This window comes from Lethenteron reissneri, chromosome 11 (genome assembly GCF_015708825.2).
Source record: "Lethenteron reissneri isolate LAM-NWPU_2019-01 chromosome 11, ASM1570882v1, whole genome shotgun sequence".
In the NCBI taxonomy this organism is placed as follows: Eukaryota; Metazoa; Chordata; class Hyperoartia; order Petromyzontiformes; family Petromyzontidae; genus Lethenteron; species Lethenteron reissneri.
In genome coordinates this window covers 2,052,147-2,079,093 of record NC_083789.1, presented here as the reverse complement: position 1 = coordinate 2,079,093, position 26,947 = coordinate 2,052,147, and the positions used below count along the sequence as shown (strand labels likewise).

Sequence of the window (26,947 nt, the reverse complement as noted above, 5' to 3'; positions counted from 1 at the left end):
ATAACCTTCTAATGAGGTCTTACCACATATAGCAACGTGACAATTTGCATACTAAAATAAAGCAACGACCCACGGATGTGACGAGTGGCTAGAAACACGAGCTGAGAAAAATAATGTGCAGAGTGGAGTGAGCTCATTCACTTTGATTTGCTTGAGATGACCTCGATATTTTAGGAGAGCACTCGAATGTGCGGTCAGGTACTCGTGTTATAGAAATCGCTTACGGGCCAAAATAGAATCAAATTCAATAACGATGTTAATGTGAGCGACGCGAATACCGCATTAAATACATTAACCAGACTTCCGCATGCAACGCAAGTCTTCATCTTCTTGGTTCTTTCGGTAAAGCCACGTAGAAGGGAAATAATACAATAATAAAAATTAAAACATAATAAAATACAATTCTCACGACGTTTCGGACACGTCTTTCTGACAGCCCTATTCTTCACCGGAGGACGGCTGCTTTAAATCGAAATTCAACGCAAGTCTGTTCCCATTATCAGGATGCACGTTCATTTCCACACGAATGTTACGTGTAATGATTTCACACAAGAGCTCGGCGCTTGTAAAGTGAGCTGCAAGTTGTATGAGATGGCAAGACAATGAGTGCACACTCACCAATATGAAGGGTGGAACGCCGATGACTCAACCAGTTCAAGAGGACTAGCGACATAAAACACAGACATGAGCTTCCATGGCCAATTATTTAACGTTTGCCTCTTTAATGTTTTAATGGAACCATTTATATAAACTATATGCGATCTATCCCACTAAGAATATATGGTCGGTGAATAATGAAAGTGACGGGATATAAACATGTGACAAAAGCCTCCCATCTAACTGGTATGTGGAAAGGAGAGGTCACTGCTAAATCTGCCGAACACCGATCGTGGGTAAAAAAAAAGACCTTGCAATATGCAGCGAACAAGCAGCAATTTCTGGGTTCGCTTTCAATTACGACGGGTGCCAGATACGCACATGAATGCATTACCCACTCCAACATTAGTCAGCTCAATTTAAATCGGCATACAGGCATCCCCGATATTTGACTTGACAATGCGTGCCATTAAATGCAGTGTTTATTGTGCAACTTGGTGCAATTTGTGCAGAAGTCACAAAATGGCAAAGACATGAAAAGGTTCTTTCGGTAAAGTCACGTAAATAAAAAAATGAAAATAACTAAATTAAATGTGATTTAATTTAGTTATTTTCATTAAGAAAAACCTAAATTAAATGTGATTTAATTTAGTTATTTCATTTTTGTTTTCATCTACGTGACTTTACAGAAAGAACCAAAGAGTATGGATCCTTGCAGCCACGAAAACTTCTAATCTCGAACATGCAAATGTGTATTCCAGGCAAGTTTTACACCAACGACCGTGCCACATCTCTATTCGCGCAACATTTCGAAACGAGACTTAAAAAACACAACACAAACGACATTTCAGCCGAGGTTCATTTATTTTTTTAACAGCAGTCAAACAGCTCACAATACTGCTTTGTAAACGCGATCAGGATGGTATGCAGATACACTGAGAACATACTCACTCGAGTGCCCCTATTAACTACCTTGTTTTTAAGCAAGACAGCACAACAAGTTCACTTAACACCTCATGTGACACTCAAAAGAAACGTCAAGGGCTTGAGAAACTGCTGCTAAATTATTTTTTGCAACTTCACGACCATCTCTTGCCGACAGGGACCTTGAGATTACACGTAATCATGGCGAACAAGAGATGGTGATGTGCAATGCGGAGGACAAGTTTGTGGTTTTCACTTGAAGATCTTTCCCTGGTTGAAGGCTTTGCCCACGTGACTGAATGCACCCTCCCAAGAGAAGTACTCCTTCACCATGGTCTTGCACTCCTCGCTGTCGGGGTCCAGCTTGCGCCAGGCATACGACTCAAAGTCGACCTTCCAGTCGCTGGACAGCTGCAATGCAAACAAGACTCGAACCATTAGCGCGGTTGGCTACGTACGGTGTGCGAAATAAGTTCAACATACGTACATACACGATGACAAAAGTGGTATTTGCCTGCATCAGCTATATGCAATTGCATAAATATTTTTGAGAAACATCTAAGGGTGCCTTCATTTTACAGGCAATGAGTGGCTGTGAATCAACAATAACCAAGCCAATTAATTTATATCACAAATTAGTTTAAACAGACAAATAGTTTCATAAAACAAGAACGGCCAACATTTTTTTTTCTCTATACTATTGTAACTTTAGTCTGTTCAAGAACCAACATCAATAAATGCACAGCACTACTGTTCTCATCATTCCCATACGACTGTAACGTGATCCTGTACCTTTGTGTTACCTTGGGCCCACCCCCAATCTCTGTAGTGCCCACAAATTCCCCCCCCCCCCCCCCCTGATTAAATCTACATTCACTCTTTGCCCGGCTCTATTATTACGAACGCCAACAGGCAATTATGCTCTCTCTTTCGCCATAAGAAGTCAGCGTCTATACTGAAAGGCCAATCACTTATTTTCTAGTGCTTTTTAAAAATTACAATACTCTGCAGAAAAATCAGGCAGTGCTGGAAAAGTACTTTTCAAGAGGTGGAGAATTAGAATAAGGAAAGTAACCCTAGAAGGGGGCTGAAATGATAGTTAAAAGAATAGCTAACTTCCAAAGCAGCAAGTATACTCCGAATTAAAAAAAATATATGGATGATAAATGCCAGAGGGCCTGCATGAGATATGGCAGACAGAGACATGGAATGCCATTGCCACAGAATTGAAAAATGGCCACAGTCGTGCGAGTATATACACACACACTGAACACATTTAGCTAAGCGATATTTAACTAAATTAGAGGACAATGTAGAACATTGCCAAGCTACTGCAAAAGTGAGCCCAGTGCTTCCAATAAAGTAATGAATAATGAGTTAATGTTTTGCTAAAGCAATTTAAGTTATAAATATTGTGGCATATCTGATATTACAGATCAGACATACAATCTATCATGCTATAATTTAAGCACAGTAAACGTAAGGTAATCGCAAAATGTTAAGTGGTATTTACCAACCCTACTACCTGAACATTGTACATGTTGAATAGCCACTACCAAAAACTATGCATCTGTAGATGTCTACTCACGCAACATTTGTATTTAATTACGAAAGACACCAAAATATTCACCTTAAGTGAACAAAACATACAGTTTGAGGATTCATGCTCTTTATACATTGTTTTCACTTTGAACATTATGTCCATGGTTTTCCATTACATGTTTAAATTGCATAAAAATTCTAGAATAATAACCTTATCAATACAGACTGCACCCCATTCAGATGCAATATCTTAAGAAAATCATGCAGGTCAATGATTCTTGTCCCTTGGCTACCACACACACGGCTTTGCACCAGGTCACACGGCAGTCGGCAGTAGTACCTCGAAGGCAAGTTCCTGGCCACGGAAGACCCAGATTCCGGAGATGGAGCTCTTGTTGTTCTCTCCAAAGAGAATCGCACTGGCGAAGGCGTTCTTACGCAGCTTATCCAGGCGCTGGAACATTCCTACATTCACACACGTGTGGTTTAACACAATGGTTAATCATTATTGCCAAAGATGCACTTTGATTTATAACCAGATCCGATGTAATTTTTTCCATCGGCAAATTGAATACGATTAAATTACTGGGGCTGGGGTAAGGTCAGAATGTAACCTGTTCAGACGTTGGAATGGAATATCAGACAACACCGTGATCATTTATAATCGGTAAATAAATTAAACGTTTGCAAAAGAGAAATGCCTAAAACATTATCAATTGAAATTAGTAAGGCACATTTCATCCGTTGATCCAAATGCTCTATCAAAACACAGCAGTCAATGGTTGGCGCCATCGCGTAATAAGTTACATACCCTATTTACTAATATGAGCCAAGAATGTGTGTGTCCCCCGTGTGACGTCACTCCACATGAGGCCCACCCCCCTCATTAATATTCATGAGTGGGTGGATTTTTACACTAACGCAGGTCGAACTGAATTAAATAATTTATTACGCAAAGTCGCTTTAAATATGACGTTTCTTTACAGAAAGTGACGGTGAAAAATATACGCAGCACAGTGCTACATCCGTACGTGACGTCACTGCAAAAGAGCCCCCCCCCTCATTAATATTCATGCCCGCGTGGAAATTTATACTAAGGAACAAGACGGACGTGCACTCCACATGCCGCACCCCTCCCCAATAACCATTAACGGGTGACGTCACTCCACATGGGGCAACCCCCCACCCCCTTAATTAAAAATCATGGGCTGAACAATGTTTCTATTGAATATTTCAGATTTACTGCAATTAAACACCCGTCCTTGGACGGGGAAAAAAGCTAGTTGAGTTATAATACCGCAGGTTTAATTCACTACACTGGAGATACATTCAAAATGGTATTATTTTTGCATTCATATTAAATAATGTCATATTTTTACAACAAAACTCATGTAATATAGATTTCAAAATGAATCCCAATCCGATGCAAACCTGCGGCATGTATAGCTGTAGACGTCTCAATTCATTACACACTGGGCCAAGCTCCACTATATTGCTGAAGTGCATGAACAAACAAATTAGCTGTGTCTCATTAATAGGTTATTATGCAATCAGGATTAGCTTCTGCTCCTAGTTAATTGGATACAAATCTACAGCAACATAGAATTAAAAGCTCCGAATTGGTGATGGTTGGCTCCAACATGATTGGGTGCAATTGGTCAAAACTGTGAAACTCAACAAGGAGACATTTACATTTTCTCACAGAATGTACAAACACTCAATAATGTTATCACTGCAGAACATTGATTATCGGTACCTTTTAGTATATAGAGTAAAACGATTGTCGTTTAACATGTAAAGTGGGTGATTATAGTGTTATAGTCCACATTAAACAAGAAAATATAATTTCAGATAATTATAAAAAAATGGAAAGCAATAGTGATGGGGATGGGTGGTTACTTAGTTCACTGGATCAGAACCCAAATCTAAACGACTTGGAAAATTAAGTCGTAAACTGTTCAAAGCATGTTAATCATAACTGCTGATCATTATACTTTTGATTATCTTGGAAACAATCTACAAATATGTAATGTGAAACAAAAAACAAAGATCCCCTGTATAGTCTTAACAGACTGTTGGGGCAAGTGCGGTTATAGCAAGCACCTATGAAGGCGGGAACGGTACGCAAGGGGGTGGGAGGGTGACAGTCTTCATCTCCCGAGTGGAGATGTTTACACACTGCACTAGGTACTCATTTGAGGCCGAGTCGACCTAGGGGAGGCCCAGGACCGGTTCAGATAATCGAACCTGGGTCGCCAGATTCGTAGCGCGCTAAACTCTACACCACCGCTTCTCCCACTTTGTAAAACACATAGCACATTAACACAACACACACAAAACAGTTACACAATTACACACACACAAACACATGCTGTAACACAGATCGAGACCTACAGGCAGGATGCCGAGTAGATATGCAGAGATGGCCCAGAACAAAGAACATGGAGAGAAACAGGACCAGGAAGGCAGACACCACTAGTGGAAACGAGCCAGGGCGAGGCAGTGTTGCATAGAATGGATAATGTGGGGCACTTAGTTTGAGATTTTTCTATAAAGTACACCACCAAATTAACAATATTATACACACACACAAAATGCACACATTACTTAAAAGGAGAACATCTAGATACACATCGGGAATGAGGACAATACTATACACACGCATGCACACTGTATGCATTTAAAAAATATATACATGCATACGGAACTCAAAAGTAAATACATGCAACATAGCCTCGAAGTAAATTGTAACATGAAACAATAAATAAGTCACCTTTGCACAAACGTTTAAAATCATTCCATTTGAAATAACTAATTCTAACATCATTCATTAGCATTGGACAAATCTGGCTGTCGTCTGATGAAGCTAGTTGTAATTACTGGCGAAACGTCGTAATCAGATTGTAAATGTTGTGGCTTGGCTCTCCAACACACCAGTGTGCTGTACTAGTGACGAATTGGCACGTTCTGTGAACGTGACAACCGTTACTAGTTGGCTGTGTCGGGTTTTAACGACACATTTATATATTTACGCGATCTAACCCAAAACCTCTATTATGGATTCATTAGCATGATCGTTCATGGGCTTACGATGTAAAAACATATCAACCTTTGAATATTAAATTGGAGTTGTAAATTATCATGTTTTTTGATTATCAGAACTTAATATTGACTTTTTTTTCTGCCGTTGCCATTCAATTTTCCCAAAGATCTCTCTTGCTATGAAGAGGGTGTAGATGGTTACATATTTATCTTTGTATATACGAGCGCACGTTCAAGGTAATGAAATTGAACGTTAAAACTTTGTGCCCTTCAACAGACAAGAGACCATCCTTGAATGAAAAATACCTCTTCAAATTATGGCCAAATGCCAGGCATCTATAAAACCTTCATCTCACATTGGAGCTGCACTCACAGGCCACTGCTACAGCATAGACATTTCAGACATTCACTTATGTCAAATACTCTCATTGGAAATGCTAGATGACGCATAAGAGTAGCCCGATTAAGTAATGGCTGCATACACAACACTGATGCCCTGTCAAAGATTTTTCCAAAACATTTAGCAACTTTTATGAATATCATTCACTCACTTTGCAAAACGTACACACACTTAGTAGATATGGCAGTTGCAAATATAGGGGATTCACCCAGGTGTGCTGAACAAGGATGTGATATTTCAAGTACATAAATACCACCGTGTCGAGGATTCTTAACCATCAAGGCATTACAAACCGAGAAAAAGTGTTAAGAAAGTTAACAGCAAAGGACTTACAAAAGTGTTAAATATCGTCATTCTTGGAGCCACACACAAACCTTGCTGTACATTGTACAATTTGCTTTTTAAACTGTTACATTTTGATATGCTAATAAACCGCACGAAATAAAGTCTTAAAAAACCTCGTTTAATGACTGTATATCTTGATTTGATTTATTCATAAACATGAAATAACATCTTAAAAAGAAAGGATCGACAAAAATGAATTGTTACTTTGCAAAGAGAACACAAGACTTCAATACCTTGAAGGAGAAACTCTCCATGCCCACCCACATCCCTCATCACGAGGTGCGTTCCACAGTAGAAAGCTGAGATGCATAATTTATTCTGGCTCATGGAAAGGCATGCCTTAAATGTCACATTGATTTGGCCATTCTGTTGCAAAGTGACATTATGCCACTCATTGATTTTAAAACCAGCCAAGTCTGGCAGGAGTGGAAAATATCAGATCTACTAACTTCATAAAAGATTCGACATGGCACCACCTTAATGAAATTCTATGATGTCGACTCAATTGCTTTAATTTTTGTGGAACACATCAAGGGCCCCCCCCGACCGCACACTGACCTGTGATGAGATTGCAGCTCATGAAGATTTGAGTGAGCTCGTCCGGGTACTTGTACTCGCCGTACCAGATGGACCAGCCCTCCTTATCGAAGTGTTGCCAGAAGTGCGGGATTGCCACCGTAAGCGTGTCCTCGTTAGAGTACTTCCGCTTGAACTCGTCCAAAACAAACGTACTGCATGCGCACAATACAACAAGTACAAAATACCTCCGTTAACGTTCCGGGCATCGTAAACAATGCAAGTTCACCAGACGAAGATTGAGATGACACTTCTTTATTCTCCACACGAGTTCACGCTGCTTGTGACCACGCCACATCCCACCAGGAAGCAGGTGATGGTGACGTCACCCCCCCCCCCATCCTGGGCATTCCCCTCTCTCACCCGGACTTCTCTAACAGTAACCTGGGATCCCCCTTTGGTATTTCTACCCCCGGATCGTGCAAGTATTAACACGACACAAGCGTTCGATTTTCTCACTTTGTTAACGTGGCACAATTTTATTTTGCACGAAATATTGAATAAAAAATCAAGCCAATATAAACATCTCATGTCGATTTGTTTCTAATTATATCCTCATAATTAAGGCATATGTGTCAATGTAAGACAGGTGGATGGTTTAGTTTTAAGTGTACGCAACATTTTTCATAGTACAAGTTCCCCTCGCTCTATGCGGTAGAAGTAGTAGAAGATGCGTTCCATAAAAAGAGGGCTCAACAAAGGAGACGGCTGCCTACCGAGCAGCGCGTACAGCACACACAATGTTGTCCCACACGTCTGACCGCATACAGCAAATTGTGTAAATGAAATAGGTTAAGGTTAGCCACATACATGTGAAATGGGCACAAACAAAACAGTGAGCGAAACCTGTCATGTTATTTTCCTAAAAGGTGCCGCCTGCCTAGTGGTTTTTCATAGCAGCAATCGCTGTTTGCAAAATACTGCACGAGTTTGGCAAGAGTGGGTTGAGAATTGTCCAGGGCCCTCTCCACTCACTTGTCCATATTTTGGCCGGAATGCCACTCCCCATTCTCCCCCTCCCCCCCCAACATGAAACACGAGTCAAAAAGCATGCCCATGGCAGTGTCACAGTAAAAACATATAACGTTACAATAAACATGCTAAATCAAATAGAAGTGTGATATATACCAAAAGCTATTTATTATGACTTAACTACCTTTAAAATGTCTAAAATAACTGTGGGCCGTTTTGTATGCTCGTCTTAATTATATCGACTAAAATTCAGAAAATGTTCAGACGTACATAGCACAACCGCATACATCACTGATATACGATACCTTGCCATTAGTGTTTTTCATTACAAAAACAAATACAAACTTTCTGGACATTTTTAATCAGAAAAATTGCTACATCTTAAAAGGTAATATCGTGATGCCATTGTAAAAAAAAAACACACACAAGGTAACAAAGTTAGCCAACAGAGTGAGCTTATCGAAATACTCATTTTAGAGTACCAAAGCAGTTAAAACTATTCACCCATCAAAAAACCACCATTGTACAAAATCCACTCTGGGTTCGCAAAGAAATCAATGCATTGGATCCGAGAGAAATCCAATCCCTTCAACTCAACAAGTGCGTCCCCCCACGATGAGGCCCCGAGAATTCCAGAATGCAAGGGCCGCAGAAAAACAGCTGGCACACAGTCAAGTCATCAAAACCCGTGCCAAAAAGAGTGAAGGTCAGATGGGAGACTTGCGTCCAAACTCACCACCCCACCTCTGCATTAAAAAAAATATCTACCAAGTTTGAGCCTCCACCCGCCGCCCCTCTCGAAATCTAGCTGCCACACATTCCCTCTTCCGAATGCAAATTCCCCCCCCCACCCCACCACCCTCATTCAGCCCATCCCATGAACCTCCTGGCATCCGGGCACACATGCAAGCTATATTTCAAGGCAATGCCTGCAGTTCTGGGAATAGACTTAGGGATTGCAAAATTCCAAAAGGCAAGAGGATTTTTTCGCGAGGAGGACGGGGGACCGCTCGCACACACCGCCCTGCCACTGCCACTCACCTCTTGGGCAGGGCAGCAAAGGGGTCTTTGGCTTTGGGCTCACTTGCGAGCGCCTCATCTGCAGCGTCAAAATCTTCCTCGGCGGCCGTAGGCTCCTCCTTCTTCTTCTCTTCCTTCTTCTTTTCCTTCTTGTCGTCGTGGTGTTTGTTCTCTTTTGTGGCCTTCTCCTTGCAATGGGTGTCTTTCTTGGGCTGCAGTTCCGCAAACTTTTTGGCTGTAAAATAAGTTAAGTTGCCTTGTTAGTGCACTGACAGGTTTTCACAGTTTGCAATGCATTGCAATCAATACAATATTTTTTAGTTCAAATCAATTAGTTGGCACGTACAAGGAGAATGCGTAAAGAACACAATTCCAAACCGACGTTTGAATTTGGTTAAATCTGCAGAAAAACAAGCGATTTGACAATTTTCCCACCAAATTTTGGTCTAAATTACCTTACCGCCTAACATGAATTGAGCCAGTAAGCCGTTTGAATATGTCTCTTTAGGAATGTCAGAGGTAAAGTGGTTCCATACCATCAAACTGGGCCATCTTGTCACAGAGCTTCACTTCTCCCAGCACAGCCTTGAACTGTGGCTGGTTGATGCAGGTGGTAAACCAGCGGTTTGCGTTGCCAAATGGCTGACGAAACGAGGGCTCCAGAACCTAGCCAAAGCCGTAAAAAACAAGAACATGACATTTTATGTAGGATGTTTACACTTCATGTTATGTTCTTCGACATTGCAGGAATTAAACACATTTAAAATCTTTAATATCAATGTCAAATTTGATCAATTACCCTCTACACTATAACTGTATCTGAATACATCCAAAATAAAAAATTAACATGCCTAAACTTTATCATATAATTCTAAGGACCACATTTATTGTTATATTGTTTTATTCTTTCGGTAAAGTCACGTAGGTAGGAAATAATAGATCACGACGTTCTGATTGCAACACAAGCAATCGTGGGACAACCATAGCAAGAAAAAACTGCTGAGGTTGTCCCACCTGATGACAATTGCTTGTGTTGCGATCAAAACGTCGTGATCTATTATTTTTCTATCTACGTGACTTTACCGAAAGAACCAAAGAGTATGGATTCCTGCAGTCACGAAAGCTTCAAATCAAGATTGTTATATTTACCAAGTGGTTTTCCTGTTTAGACAAACCCACGTCAATCAGGCATAAAAAAAACTAACTTTTAAATGACAAAGTGGTAATTGAGTATATCCAGAACAAATAATGGAGAAAATAACCATCATTTAATCGAAAACTTAAATCAGCCATTGGTGACAGACATTCTTCTAAACCAAACATCTCAATTTTATTCAGTGACAATTCCATCATTGAACAGCAAAAGGATCTCAAAATGATTTCACGTCCATGATACGACCGAGCTGTTAGAGGCGCCACCTGTAAATATTGAGAATATAACAAACATACAAGGGCAAGTGTTTGGAAATGTATTTTGGATAGTTGCCTAATTTAACACTTGTTACTATCACCAACATTTTTATTTGAAATTGTCTAATTTTGCACCACTCAAGGATAACTGTACACATTCTTTAAAAAAACCACCACAGCCCTACATTTTGGTTTGTTAAAGCATAATTAGTTGGAGAAAACATTACTTTGTAACTAATGAGTTTATTATTTTGTATCACGGCCACTGCCAAGTAATTGCAAGCTAAGTTTCCCATGGACTGGGCGTAAAACTGTGGCCTATGCACATTCCACAGCTTGAAGGGAATCCCTTGTGGGTATCTCAACAATTATTATTTTCACTATTCCAGCAAACTGGGGTCAAGGTTTTCCACATGGGTATCAAATACCCTGGAACAGAACGAGTCGAGAAGTAACTCTTAAAACATGAACGATCAACAAAACGTTCATTCGTGAGATTATTACAATTCCAAAACGGGATTCATCTTTTTTACCTCAAATGTAAATTACTGGGGCTTGCAGACAGCCAAAAGTTTTAATTTAAATTTCACAACTCTACGAACTGCTATCGTACAAGCAGATACAAAGCAAATAAAGGCACAAGCCACTGAGTGCCACTGAGATATGCTTAGAGAAAATAAACAAGCTTCTAGAAGCATGCCCCACCTCGAGTGGCCTAGGCCTGCGGCACGTGACACAGGCGCCCCCTCGCTCTCTCCCATACGAAGTGCACGTGGGGCGCGCTGGAAACACGTGACGGCAGCTTGCCTTGCATTGGCACAAAAATTTAAAACCAGAGCCGTATTTTTCAAATGTATGAATATTAGCTTGATGATTTTTTTGTTGGCAAAATTAAGTATTTTAAATTATGCTATTTTTGCGTAGTGTTTTTACACTCGCATCAACCGTTTGGTGTAGGAAAGTTAAATGTGGATCAAGGTATGTCTGCCATCTACTGTTCAAATGGAGTATACTGCAATGACATGTGTATATGGCAAACTCAGCTCACATTAGTGTTGGTAATAATCGACATTTTAGTTGGCTAGTGTGCACGTGTAGAATTGTAAGTTTCAAGACATATGTACATACATGTGTGCAAGGGCATTAAGCCTGCATGTGTGTAAAGGCATGCATGTCAGTAGGGGCACACTAACAGCACTTGCCCCAAAAGTCTGTTACGCCTACACGGGGGATCTTTGTCTTTGCATGTAGTAACACAGCGGTTGCTGGTGGCGCTTGGGCCTCTGGGCTGGTGGGACCTTAGAGCAAGAAAGCCTTCGCCTGCAGGGCGTTGGGATTTAAAACATGTGGTGGGGAGTGCCTGGAGGAGCGTTGTGGTTACGGAGGGAGGCCTGGGAAGACGAGGTGATGTGCTGCGGGGATTACAAGGCGGTGGCAACGAGGGCTTTCACGGTCGGCTGCAACAGGGCCTGGATAACAAAGCGACGGTGCCTGCAGCAACATGGTTTGAGGCGAGTGGGACCTGTGGTGATCACGCCCCTGGTGCTCTGGAGTGAAAGGAATGTGACGCCAGTGCACAATAATTCGCTTCACTTGAAATAGATACATTATTTTAAGTATGGTTAAGAACGCAGGTTTTTTTTGTAATCTATGGCTGTGCAAGTTCAACAGTTCACCATTGCAAACCCGTCTCAGCTGCAAATGTGCTGGCAACTTGGCTGCGGCAACATGTCTAATCCAAAAGCAAATGTATAATAACAATAGTTGTCATTCCTGATTTCGTTAATGATGGTTTATTTGCATCCCCACATTTTTGAGAAAAAAAACCTACAATTACCATTGAGTGACCATTTCTCCTGTCCAGCCCATGATAGTGTCATAAGCCGGCTAGTCACTTGTGCGATTCCACGTACAAGCTCTATGAACATGTACCTCGTTCCCACGTACTTGAGTCACACACATCACAAGGCTCGTCAATATTATCGACTATAGCCCAACTTCATCAGGACTGTATTAAAGCAGACAGTACAACCTGCAGTGTTAAGAAATAACAAGAACATATGAGACACCTCGAGTTAGAAACTGTGTAACATTGATTTAGCCCTTGGCTGCACCAAAACCTAACTTTTAAAAAATATTCGTGAATGTGCGGATGAGTCCAGTACCTGTTTGTAGAGTGCTAGAAGGCTGCACACCACCGTGATGTCCGCCAAACTGACTCGCTCTCCCACCAGGAAAGTGTGAGCCTTTAGATGCTCGTTCAAAATGCCCAAGGCTTTCTTGACATCTTCCTTTGCCCGGTCTGTTGACTGTCAGGTACAAGAAAAACTGACATTTAATTAAACTTCAAATGTTGTTTTTGTAGCAAATACCCTAATCCAGATTGCTTTTGGGGTGGCCAGCATCACACCCGGCCACCTTTGTCTCCCTAGTGGCAATGTTTACACAACACACCAGGTTCTCATTTGAGGCTCAGTCGACCTAGGAGAGGCCCAGGACCAATTCCAAGTCGTAGCTGGTGTTGGCTGTGAGAGGCAATCCGACTTGGGTCGTGGGGTCCGTAGCGCAATGCCATAACGGCTTCACAACCGCTCCCCATATGAACGACACACACCCATACACGGACTTGAATGTGCAGTCGAAGAGTGTGAATCGACCCACCTGCTTGTTGTACTGAACGATACCAAGCGTGGGGAAGACCCAGGTGGCGGAGGCTGGAACGATCTCGCTGTCGGCGAAGCTGATCCACTGCTGGACTTTGGCCGACGCCTCGATGTTATCGCCACGCAGGGAGTTGTTGGCAACTGAAATAAAAAAAAATTGGGGGAAAAATTGCATATTACTAAACAGAAAACGACGATGTATGGTATTTTTTATATACTGAATTGTTGCATAATTCTTACCACATCCATGTTCTGAAATTCCAAGTTGCTAAACCCATCCTGCTAAAATTTTTCTATCATACTCGACGTGGATCTATTTTTCTAAAGCATTATGTTGTTTTTTGTTGATTTGCTAAAGTATAGCTCTCCGACCAGTAAACCAACATTATTTCAGCCTCAAACAATGCCATCCTTAAAACAATGCACTGTTGAATAAATGTTTTTATCTTCTTTTCACTGCTCGGTATTATGCACGTTACTACGCAAAATATACATTTTTCTACTAGCTACACATTTTTACTTCACCAATATCTCCGAAGATGCCAGAGCCTTCCCTTATCTGCTATTAGGCCTTGGCAAGGTAAGGAAAAAACGAGCCTACCTTTACCCTACCTTTTACCTTATCACAATACAATCACTCTACTCTTACCTTTTACCCTTTAGCAGGTAAGGTAAAAGGTCAAAAGCAACAGGCCTACCTTTACCCTACCTTTTACCCCTACCCCATACCAATGACCCGATTACAGGGTAATTACTGGGGTACTACTACACATGAACAAGGTTTATAACAGTTGATGCTAGGTGGAGCGCTTTATTCATATAGAATACTCTCGATGATTCCAATTTTAAATGGAAGCCACGGACTGCGCCACGGAGCTTTTAACGAGTGGTAAGCAAGGTATTTACCGGGTAATACTTCGCACTACCTTTACCCCTACCCTTTACCTTACCCCTTGGCATGTCGACACCTTTATCCTTTTACCCGGTAAAAAGGGTAAATTACCTTATCTTGCCGAGGCCTATCTGCTATCAACTTAGTGTTTCTCACGGGCACATCAAGGTAAAGTACAGCGACAGTACCAAAAATTTCCAATGGCTGTAAATATCCCAATTAGGAGCATTATTAATACAACCATCTGTAGTCTCCAAAGTCTCTCATGCACAGATGACCCATTATTTGTTTCCTGGGTTTCTTCCCATTGAATTGCTTCCTCTTCTTAAGAGTCCATATGGCTTAATCACATTCTTACACGAGGTTTGCAATGTCACTTTGGGGGAATCTTTAACTTGTATATATTAACCGTGTTTGCGGCACTCCTAGCTCTATTTCGTCTCTGCTCCACTTCTGCAACACCAAGGATGCTACCGACACCATAATTGCAGCCATGTATACACCTGAGTCTTAAAAATTAAGCCATGTGCCTTTACCTTGCACTATAATTATAATGCAATTCATCAGAATCCCAGTCTTGGTATCTGTTCACAGCATGATTGCTCGATTTCCCTTTGAAATTGGGTATTTCAGAACAACCCATTGTCTCGTCCTATCCCATGTGGCATGCCACACTTCACGCATAATTATACTTGATGTAGACTTCGCATTTAAGTCTCAAAAGTTGAATTTTGTGGGCTAACATCTGTCAAAACTACTCTTCAGTATAATATTCTGTAGCCTATGCTGGTACATAGTCACGGTATAAACAAGGCTAAACGTCACCCTAACATAAATTGTCTGATTATATACCAACAAAATATAACACTTTCCAATCTGATTATGATTGCCAATCCCTATACTGATCCATGCTGTCTAGCCTTCTACCAGAGAACAAATGCAAAGGGAAAGACATTATTAAAATCACATAAATAGACATGGCTCTCCTACTCTCCAATCCATCATGCGATGTACTCCCCCCCCCCTCCCTATAACGATATGATGCCAACAGAATTGCGCATTGCAGTGGATGCCCCTTTACTTGATGTACAATCACAAGTTGTGTTAACCTTTGTAGAAAGCAGTGACTAAAATAGCCAGTATATGACCCAATATGAAACATTGCAGATATTTAGCACACACATTAATCCACTCTATCCACATTGCAATGTTGCAAAAAAATGCATAAATATACATGGAGCATTAATTTGAAAATGATGACATCGATATGTAAAAATTCTGCATTAAAGCAGGCAAGAACATTGCCATATGAAAGTCGTTCCACTTGTTATAAATCATCTAAAGTGTAAGAAAATCCAAGCAATTTTACTTTGCAGCATGTTTCAAGAAGGTCTGACATGAAGACTGCTCATTGGCAGCAGACTTCAATTTACATTTTCCCCGACTAGTCTTGTTTTCACGCTTGTTTTACCAACAGTTACTGAAACGATAACACACGCCTAAGTCATTACGTGAAGGTATAACCCTGCAACTCACCACGAGGTAAAATCTGATGGCCAGAGATATAAACCATAACATATGAATAGACAAGTGGCAAAGCTGCGATCGTGGAAAGTAATAACCGGAGTTCCACCACGAGCCCTAACCTCTGGTGTTGTTCATTTGACTCGCCACCCTTCTGACCCCACCCTGCCTGCCCAGCTTCCACCTTCGCCCCCACACCCTGCCCCACTCACCACACCCAAGCTGCCATGCCACGTTCATGGAACCATTAGAAGCAGGCCTTAAAAAGCAGTGATTCTTAACATTGACTGCAGCTTGCACCCCCCCCACCCCCTTTGGTTCTCAGAAAGGGCATCTCGCACCCCAGAGATTAAGAACCACTGCCTTAAAGGATGTGTTACTAGGCTAGCACAACTTCATCGTCGAGATATCCAGGGATATGAAATTGTATATATTTTTCCAATTTGCAAAACTCGTTTTGCACTTTTATAGTGACATGAGGCATTTATAACCAGCTAAGGATTCACAAGCTACACTTTAGAAATGTTAATCACTCCTAATCTGTATAAATGGTGAAATATAATTTTCCCAACACACAGATGCAAGGTTAATAAATGTAGCATGTGTAAATACAGACAGACTCAATGGTGAATCAGGTACAGGAGCTTACAGGCGCTAAGTCTGCAAGTAAAACCAGTTTTCTTCACGACTTACCCAAAATATGTACATACAAATAGAGTTCACACATTTGCTGACTTGCTATTGATTTATAATGGTGCACGGGGTGACCAATAAGGTCTGACTTGGTCTGTAATAAGGTAGGTATTGATAGGGGTTGACAGGTATGCACTGTACACTACACACTATACACTCCTATACCCCACTACACACTCCTATACACTACACTATCATACCTGTCAACCCCTATAGTTTACCCCTTATTCTTAGACAGGGAAAGTGAGTAGAAACTATTGTGTCTTTGTGTTTCTCCCCTTGTGATGGGACTTTGTAAAATGAACGTTGAGATTTATAAAGGGCACGTGGTGACCAATAAGGTTTGAATTGCCTGTAGTAAGCTAGGCACTGATAAGGGATTGACAGGCATGCCAATCACACGGGGCACTCATTAATACGCTTGGCAATCATTGGGCAAACACAATGCTTCAGCTGAACACCCCCCCTCCATACAATAATCCTGCATTAATTAAGACATGCTACTTTACCAGTGCAACATTGAAAAAACTAATTTAACATGGATAGAAATATACCTAATAATAGCTGCCAGAGCTGCAGAAAAAAAAGGAAAATTAAAAGGGACTTGCAAGGTAATTTTAAACGGCTATAGACTAATGCGAATTTTGTTCCTACAGGGTAACTGTGAAGGTGTAGTTATTTTGTTCTGCAGGGCAATTTGTATATTTACTGGAAATATGTGAAAAAGAGCATTATAACTCATCTGATTCCTCCAGTATAAATATTCTTATTCAGAATCACACCCTCACGAGGTCCAAAGTAATACAATTAGGTTGACCAATAACTTTAACAGGTCCAACTGCACAAACATATGAAGCATGTTTAGTACAATCCTACTCTATTCTTACTTGGGACAAATCAAGTCAAAGTGCACACAGGCTCAATCAATAGAGCATGCAGCAGCGCTTGAACTTTCACATTCATTCTTTAGGGGCCTAAACGTTCATTTGGTAAAAAAAAAATCTTTAAATGCAATGACAATATATTACCTGAAAAATACACAAATGTCAATATCACAGATAATTATCCATAAACTACAACTCATAATAATGCTGTCCAACTTACCATAGTGTGCAATGGCATTGCTCTCAAACAATGAGAATCCATTGCTCCCTTCAAAAGCTGGTACCTAAAGGAAAACAAGAAAAAGTGGTAAAGTATTCAAATATAACAACTTTTTTGTATGTAACTTTGCATACTTAAAATGTTGTGTCGCAGGTAATATTAATTAAGGCAAGATTATTCGTAATTTTCCATAAAAATGTTTAATATTACAATATTGAACCACTCAGTTATATATCAATTGCACATTTACATTCCTTGACATCTCTTTTGGCCTAAATGTACAAGCCTAAAGCACTGTCCAGTGGATTTAGGCATGAAAAAATAATCAAGATAGAACATAATGGGTGTCAAATTGTTGCAGTGCACATATCCACTTCACACAGAAGCAGATGGATCAAGGATGATAATGGATTGGCACACACATCACACGCCTTTTGGCGTCATCTGGTCCAACACCATGTGAGACTAGGCTCTAAGGAAAGCTGTCTCGGGTGTGGACCAATCAACTTCAAGGACAGTGCATACATTATCAGAGTTATGTTTTTTTTTGCATTATGACTGCAGGTATTGTGGTCTATGCAAACGTGACTCCTTGTAAAAAAAGGTGTCAGTTTTGTTGCCAGATAAAAGGGTAAAAAAACAACTATCACACCTTAATGTATTTAATACCAATGATTTACTACTACCATACAACACAAACCATTGCTTATATCGGCACTGACAATCCTGCAAAACCTTCATGATAAATTATATCACAAGATCCCAGGCTTGCACTACTGGAGCAACATTACACCAGGAGGTAGAGGGGGGAAACGCTCGCTATATTCAGGCATCATGACTCACTGAGGATCAAACCTTCAGTTGTATATCGTGGCACAGGTTCAATAAACACGTTAGTCTATGGCCAATTGCTCTACTCCGCAATGCCGTGGAAAGCACTACTCCACACCACTACTCATTGCAGACCAAGGAGACCAATCCATGTTATTGTAACACTTCATTAAAAACACCATGTCATCAAACTTTTAATTATTACCACGGGGGGGGGTGGGGTAGCTACCTCTACCAATTAAGACTTAACTATTAGCCGATGAATCCTAACAAAATTGCAATAGGCCACGTTGTGGCCAATTTCTCAGGCCCCTTTAAAAATGGCCGCCACCCATACCTAGCGAAGGCAGGAAAACCCCCTACAAGCCACACCCAGCGTGATGCAGATGACATCACAAAGACACAATGACGGGAATGACTCGTCAACTTTTTTTCTGCCATCCAATTGGTCTAATCTGATATTGGTTAATCGGTTACTTTAAATCATCCGATTTAAATAATCGGACTTTATAGTATTTCTAGTCCTCAATGGCTCTTAACATTTCTAAGGTTGCCACGCCACAACAGACACGCTTCATTCTACACCACGGCGCTGCCAGCTCAAGAGTCATTGACATTGTCTGTAAAGCCGAGGGGCTCTGCCAGCAAGATGAAAGTTCCGCCTCCAACTGACTCATGCAGACATCGGGATTTGCAGAAAATACTTACATCACAAGGCAAATAGCGTTATGCGTTCATTCATTTTTCATTTACACTGCATACATACACTGTGTATTGTACAAACGTAGCTTTTGTGGCCACCAGTCAAAAGTAACACATTAACTCGTATAACAACATTTTATATCCGATAATCACCACTTTAAACATTTTGATTGACACACTGCATGCCACTGTTAAGGCCGCACGAAATACGTGAATACTCACACGTTGACGCATATTTCACTTTCAACTGCACAAACCATAAATAACCACGACTGCATATGCGTCCCGTTGTAATGGACATGGTCATATTTAAGACTAAATTTACACTGTAACTACAATAATCGTACCGCAGCAGCACGGGCACACACACAGATCCTCTCTCTCTGTCACGACACGAACCCACGTCAGCACAATGAAGGCAGCAGACGCCTTTGACGCCTCTAACATTGTGTGTGGGTGGGGATAGGCGAGCCCCGTGGGACTTAAAAAAAAGACAATCAAACCCAACCCAACCACGAATGTCTTATCAACACCGTGAACAACAGGGGCAACATTTACATCTCAAACGAACACACGAGGCGCGAAACGCTCCGCTCCGGCGGCGTTTTGTGTGACATGCGCGGCTTTATCCATTCATTCGGGACCCCCCCCCCCCCGTATAGCCTTGACAGACTGTCAGGGCGAGTGCTGTTAGCGAGCACCTATGAAGGCCGGCATGGCGCACGAGGGAATACGTGGTCTGCAGCACCACGCCCGGCCGCCTTTGTCTCCCCAGTGGCGATGTTGACACACCGCACCGGGTACTCATTTGCGGGCGAGTCAACCTCGAGAAGGCCCAGGGCCGGTTCAGATAATCGTGACCGGTGTCGGCCGTGAGCCAGGAGTCGAAACCCGGGTCGCCGGGTTCGTAGCGCGAACCACCACACCACCTTAGACACCCCAACAAGCCAGCACCAACCACAAAACTTTCTCTCATCCTCACAGCAGCCGCAGCCAAACCCCGAATCATCCGTGCCACTCTCTCTCTCTCCTCACCTTTCCTAGCGGGAACTTGGCGATGAACTTTTCGCTTTTGTTCGTCTGCCCGAAGATGAACTCGGGAGTTTCCGCCACCACTTTGATCTTGGCCCCGCTGTACTGCGCCGCGACCAGGGCCTTGAATGCTCGCCAGTTCTCTGGGTACGTGTACAGCGTCTGCGCGCACGCACGCACACGCAGGGCAACAAAGCGATGCGGGCAAAATAACGCGACGGCCGCACGCGGGACATCTCGATGTACCACACAGGCCGAGTGGAATCGCTCCTAACGCGAGGATGCCCGCGCTCCGAGACGGATTCTACGGTGCGCGCCGCCCGAGTCCAACTCACCCCTGTCGCCATCTTGCCTGAAAGAGAGGCCGCGTGCTGACGGCGGCGCCGTAAAGTAGAGAAAAGAGGCGGGGGGAGAGAGGCGCGCGGGCAGGGGGGCCACTTTGCGACGTCGTCGCTTTACGACAGCCGCGTGGCCTCCCTCCCTCCCTCCCTCTCCCTCCTCCTCCGCCCACGTGCGCTTCTTGTGCGGCCACGTGGATTGCAACGCGCGCGCGCGCGCCCCCGCGTGGGGAGCGGTGGGGTAGCGGTTAGCGCTGCGCTGCGGCGCTACGAACTCGGCGAGGCCCCGGTTCGATTCCCGCTCACGGCCTAAAAACATGTGACGATTGTCAGAAATATCCCGTGTCCCCTGACTGAAGACTGCCCTCCAGTGGTGCACAGGCGGTAGTTTCTGTGGTGGCGGTGGGCCGCGTCTGTGACAATGAACGAAAAGTGTCTGGTGACGAAAAGTGACGATCATTTGAACCGGTCCAGGGCCTCCCCTAGGTCGACTCGGCCTCAAATGAGTAGCTGGTGCGGCGTGTAAACGTCGCTACTGGGGAGAAAAAGGCGTCCGGGCGTGGTATTGGCCACCCACCCCTTGTGTGCCGTGCCGGACTTCATAGATGTTCGCTAACAGCACTTGCCCCAACAGTCTGTTAAGGCTATACGGGTGGTATTTGTCTTTGTGCGCCCCCGTGCGTGTGGCGTGCCTGACGCTTATATGAATAGGTCCATGGGCCTCTTCCCACTAGGTCGACTCAGACTCGAATGAGTACAGAATCAGAATCTGTATTTATACTGGAGGAATCCGATGAGCTATAAAGCTTGTTTTCACAAATGTCTAGTTAGTGCCAGGTCAGAACGTTAGGGGCCGTCCATAAATGACGTCACGCACCTAGGGGGGGGGGGGTGTCAGACATTTGTGACGATGTGTGAGGAGGGGGGGGGGGGGTAAGAAATGTGACGTCACATCAAAATGCGTAAATTTAAATAAATATAGAAAACACGTTCTACTTAATTAAATAGACTTTTTAATCAATGTTTTCTCCTACAACATCAGAGTGCAGCACCACATTAAATACGCACTACAATCACAATAGTTGAAAGCGATTTGAAGCATGTTTTATTTTGGGGGGGGGCAGAGCTTTGTGACGTCATATTTGAGGGGGGGGGGGTCTGACTTTTTGTGACGCCGTGTGACGAGGGGGGGGGGGTCAAAAATCGTCCAAAATCGCGTGACGTCATTTATGGACTGCCCCTTACAACAACAAACAATACAAAAGCACAAAAGGAGTGCAAAGTATAGGAAAGTTAAACACTTTAATTAAAACATATACACAAATAAAACTAAACTATTTTTTTTTATCTTACCAGAGAAAGCCCACTGAGCTATTAGCTTTCTTTTCAGAAGCGACCTGGCCACAAACGATCGCTCAACGAAGTGGCTTATCACGTGGAAATGTATCGCAGCAAAATCTAAACATCCTCGAAACGCACGTTTCTAAATGTGTGACACTAGGGAGACAAAGGCGGCTGGGTGAGGTTTCGAGACAACCTCGTGACCGTGTTGACCTTCATACGTGCTACACAGCACTTGCCCGAACAGTCTGCCAAGGCTATATAGATCGCGGGGTTCTATGCCTTTGTGTCTGCAGTGGCGACCAAACTTTGATTCCCACCCCCCTCACGACATCAGGGAATGTTTGAAGCGGTTCGTGAAGTTTTATTTTTGCATCAACACGGCGCCTGACACTCAAAGCGCCATCACATTAATCTTCATAAACATACAAAATTTTGCAAAGAATACAATGAGAAATATGTATATATATGTCTATATTTGTTTAAAATATAAAAGCAAGTTGTGGCTGTGAGTGAGTTTTTTGTTGTGGGGCCTCATCTCGGTTGACTCAGCCTTAAATGAGTACCGGGTGCCACGTGTACGCATCAGCACTGGAGAGACAAAGGCGGCCGGGCGTGTTGCTGTCCAGCCACCCCATCGTGTTGACGTGCCCCGGCCTACATAGGGTCCGTCCATAAATGACGTCACGCGATTTTGGACGATTTTTGACCCCCCCCCTCGTCACACGGCGTTACAAAAAGTCAGACCCCCCCTCAAATATGACGTCACAAAGCTCTGCCCCCCCCCCCCCCCAAAAATAAAACATGCTTCAAATCGCTTTAAACTATTGTCATTGTAGTGCGTATTTAATGTGGCGCTGCACTCTGATGTTGTAGGAGAAAACATTTATTAAAAAGTCTATTTCATTAAGTAGAACATGTCGATATTTATTTAAAGTTGCGCATTTGATGTGACGTCACATTTCTCACCCCCCCCCCCTCGTCACACATCGTCACAAATGTCTGACACCCCCCCCCCCCAAGGTGCGTGACGTCATATATGGACGGCCCCTTAACAGACTGTTGGAGCAAGACAGTGCCGTTAGCGAGCACCTATGAAGGCCGGAACGGTACACGAAGCGGTGGGTGGCCAGCACCACGCCCGACCGCCTTTGTCTCCCTAGCGGTGATGTTTACACGCCGCACCAGGTACTCATTTGATGCTGAGTCGACCTAAGGGAAGCCCAGGGCCGGTTCAAATAATCGTTACTTTTCCTGACAAGACACTTTTCGCTGCGCTCATTGTCACACACGCGCCCACCGCCGCCACCACCACGTGAACTTACCGCCTGGCACCACTGGAGGGCAGTCTTCATTTAGGGACACGGGAGGATGCGTCTGCATTGTCGAGTTGTCTATTGCAAATTGGAAGTGACCAGCTTATGAAGACGAACGAGTTTAAGTATCTGCGTGCAACGATATGGTGCTGATGGATCACTATAAGTGGAGATGAGAACACAAACAAGGGCTGGATGGCTGAAATGGCGAGAGATGACTGGTGTGGTGTGCGATGAGAGGGTCCCAGTCTGGTTGAAGGGAAAGTGTGTAGTGTATAGTGTAGTGTACAAGACGGTGGTGAGGCCGGTGCTGTTGTATGCGGCCGAGTGCTGGGGCGCAAGAAAGAGGCAGGACCGAGCTACGGCAGTCACGGAGACGAGGATGTTGCTGTGGATGTTGGGTTCACCAAGGAAGGACAGGTGGTGAGAAATGAAGAAGTGAGAGGGAGACTCAAGGTGGTCGAGATCGCAGAGAAGACGAGAGAGAGAAAAGGCTCTGGTGCGGTTCGGTCATGTTGAGAGAAGACTTTAAAATATCGTGGGTCAGAAGGTGCAAGCGATGCAAGTGGAAGGAAAGAGATGAAGAGGAAGGCAGAAGAAGAGTTGGGGGTGGAGGACGATGTGGTGCGATCGAACCACGGTGGCCCGAGGAGCGGACAGAGAGATGGGGAGAGAGATGGGGACAGAGAGATGGGGACAGAGAGATGGGGAGAGAGATGGGGACAGAGAGATGGGGAGAGAGAGATGGGGAGAGAGAGATGGGGAGAGAGAGATGGGGACATAGAGATGGGGAGAGAGAGATGGGGACAGAGAGATGGGGACAGAGAGATGGGGAGAGAGAGATGGGGAGAGAGAGATGGGGGGAGAGAGGGGGGACAGAGAGAGATGGGGAGAGAGAGATGGGGAGAGAGAGATAGGGACAGAGAGATGGGGACAGAGAGATGGTGCAGGACGGGGCAGCGTGTAGAATGTTGGCAAGGACAGCGGACACCCCCGCACGCGTGGAAGAAGAAGTCGAGTTGTCGACATGGCGATACTCCGATATAACATCGTACGACAAGTCTTCGATAATCGTATCGTCTGTTTTCCAAAATGATGCTACGTCGCGATTATCACTGCTCGTTTTATTTTACGTGAATAAATTTTGTCAGCAGCAGACCATGCTTTCCCACCTGATGATGGACGTTTGTGTTGCGCCCGAAAAGTCGTGATTTATGTTATTTTATACTTATACGTGACTTTACCGAAAGAACCAAAGAGTATGGATTCTTGCAGTCACGAAAGCTTAAAATCAAGACATTTTGTCCTGACAATATTTATGAAAAACAACTTGTCAGGAAACAGCGTTGCCTTGACTTTTGACTTCATATCGCGATCATCGTCACAACGTTACATTTCATATCGCATCGCGGCAACCCAAATATATATATATTTCCATTGTCATTGCCAGTGCTGTATTGCAACGCCTTGCATCCCTCACGGGCGCACTGGCGGGCACCTTGTCATTCGTGTGCTGGTCCGTAATGCAGAAACCAACCTTGCATCCCATCAGCATGTGGCGCCCCCCCCCACCCAGACCCCCCTGCCCCCCGTTGAGCGGTGGCAGGGCACGCCAGGTTGATTTATGTTCTCTGCCGCACGCATTCTGCAAATACTATCGGCTTATGGACCCATCTGTCTCATTGCAATTCGGGGTGGCACATCGGCATGCCAAGTATGGGAAATTGCTTCGTTGAGATCCACGGCTGTGGACTCAATTGCACCCACATGGAAATTTTGCCGATGGACACATTACGAAGATGATGAAAAAAGGGTAAGTGCATGAACCTTACAAGCAGACTCAGTCTGCTTGTAAGTTCGACGCCTCTGGCTATTGGCTTTCCAGACAAATATCAATTACCCAGCAGCATTTGTTTAAGCAAACAAAAGTCAGGACCGGGTTTGACCTTCTGGATCAGACTCGTTAAACAAATGCTGACTGCCTACCAGATGTTATTGGCAAGAGCACCAACGGGGTCCTGTTTAGTGAAATAAGCACTTTTGTGAACAAATAATTTCGCGCTGTTTGTGGAGCATTATGGGTAAAACGCGCAAGTTTCACAACAATGCATGATGAATTTCGATTTAAAGCTTTCGTGACTGCAGGGATTCATCTTCTGCGATGGTCTCTGCTATCCTTAACTAGACCTAAACCTGCATTGGTTAATCACTGTCTGTTAACTATGAGAATAGAAGACCTGTTCTCCACATGAGGACGGCTGCTTGCGTTTGGCCGAAACATCGTGAGAATTATTTGATTATGTTTTATTTGTATTATTTTATTATTTCCAATCTACGTGACTTTACCGAAAGAACCAAGAAGATGAATGCATGATGAGTTTTGTGCCGCCAACAATGACGGCACCGTGTGGTGCCGTGAGTGCGGCTGTGGAGCTCTGTGGGCGGGCCCCAATCACCCTGCAGCATTCGACAGCGTGGCTGTGACCCGTCCCACTCTGGCATGGCCCAAAGCATGTGCACGTGGTTTTCTACACGCGTGCTCAATGAGTTGTGCACAAGTGCACGTTTCCACGTACACAACTACACATATACACATGTCCAGGGCTTGATTTCTCGCTGAATATTTTCTGGGTTACTGGAATACTGCAATGGGGATGTGACTAGGAGGCACTGCTATAGCGAGAGGGGTTGGTGGAGGGGGCGAGTGGGGTGGTCAGGTCTGGTTCAGATATCACCCGCCACCGATGATATCCATTTCCGGAAATCAAATCCGGTTCGCCGGGTTCACAGCGCAATGCGTAAACCACTGTGCCAATCTACTGCCTCGTATATGTCGATTTATATACGTTGCATGTAATGGGTTCGTGCAATCTCTGCAGCTACTAGTGGCCGCTTACAGTCATCACATAAAACAAGAAGGGATTATGGAAACGTGACCCTGAATCTCGACAATATAGCGAATCGGCAGGGGGGTGAATTGTTACTCCTTTTCGTAAAAGACCGCGGGAAGAACGCTAACAGCTCTGCTTGACACGGCAGAAGCGGCGCTGGGGTCTAACATTTAAGGTGAAAAATAAGGAGAAATGAGAAAGGATTCCAGGTAAAAAACAAACAAAAGATAAGGTGACGGAACTTCAAGAATAAACCCTTAGAATAGGGACGTTCAAGAGAGGAGGCAGTCTAATTCGTTGAAAGAAAAGAATAAACTAATTAGAGACGTTGACTCAGGGTAAGGACGAATCAATGGCAAAAGCAGGTGGAGGAAAATAATGAAAGACGCTAACAATAAGGGAGAAAAAAGAAAACTATTCTCATAGTTAACAGACAGTGATTAACCAATGCAGGTTTAGGTCTAGTTAAGGATAGCAGAGACCATCGCATATGTAAACGATGGAAAAAACACACCCATTAAAACATAAATATATTACCATGAATCTCAAACAAGATACAAACACATAGAGCACTTTATTTGAACTCAATTATAATTGTCTGCATTGAATGATTCTAAAATACAATATCGTACACACATCTACAGTTCAGGATCAATAGCATTAATGGATTTCTGATTGGATGATTGCGTCATTTTATCGAACCGTCTGCCGCCACGCAATGCGTCGCATTCACGAATCGCACACCAAAGCCACTGCAATGGGGTCTCAGAAGGAGCTCTGTGATATCTGCTT

The 26,947-nt window shown here is 43.4% G+C and overlaps 1 protein-coding gene across 1 annotated transcript; it reads right to left on the bottom strand.

The window, feature by feature from the left end:
- Positions 1-1,442: 1,442 nt before the first annotated feature.
- EEF1G (eukaryotic translation elongation factor 1 gamma) lies at positions 1,443-20,768 on the bottom strand. Its single transcript, XM_061549760.1, has 10 exons — positions 20,605-20,768; positions 20,273-20,431; positions 17,705-17,768; positions 13,490-13,632; positions 12,994-13,137; positions 9,955-10,084; positions 9,440-9,653; positions 7,409-7,581; positions 3,404-3,528; positions 1,443-1,932 (listed from the first exon to the last, which is right to left on the bottom strand). The coding sequence occupies exons 1-10, from the start codon at positions 20,614-20,616 to the stop codon at positions 1,774-1,776; spliced, it is 1,323 nt and encodes a 440-aa protein (XP_061405744.1). The 5' UTR covers positions 20,617-20,768; the 3' UTR covers positions 1,443-1,773.
- Between the last annotated feature and the right edge of the window lie 6,179 nt (positions 20,769-26,947).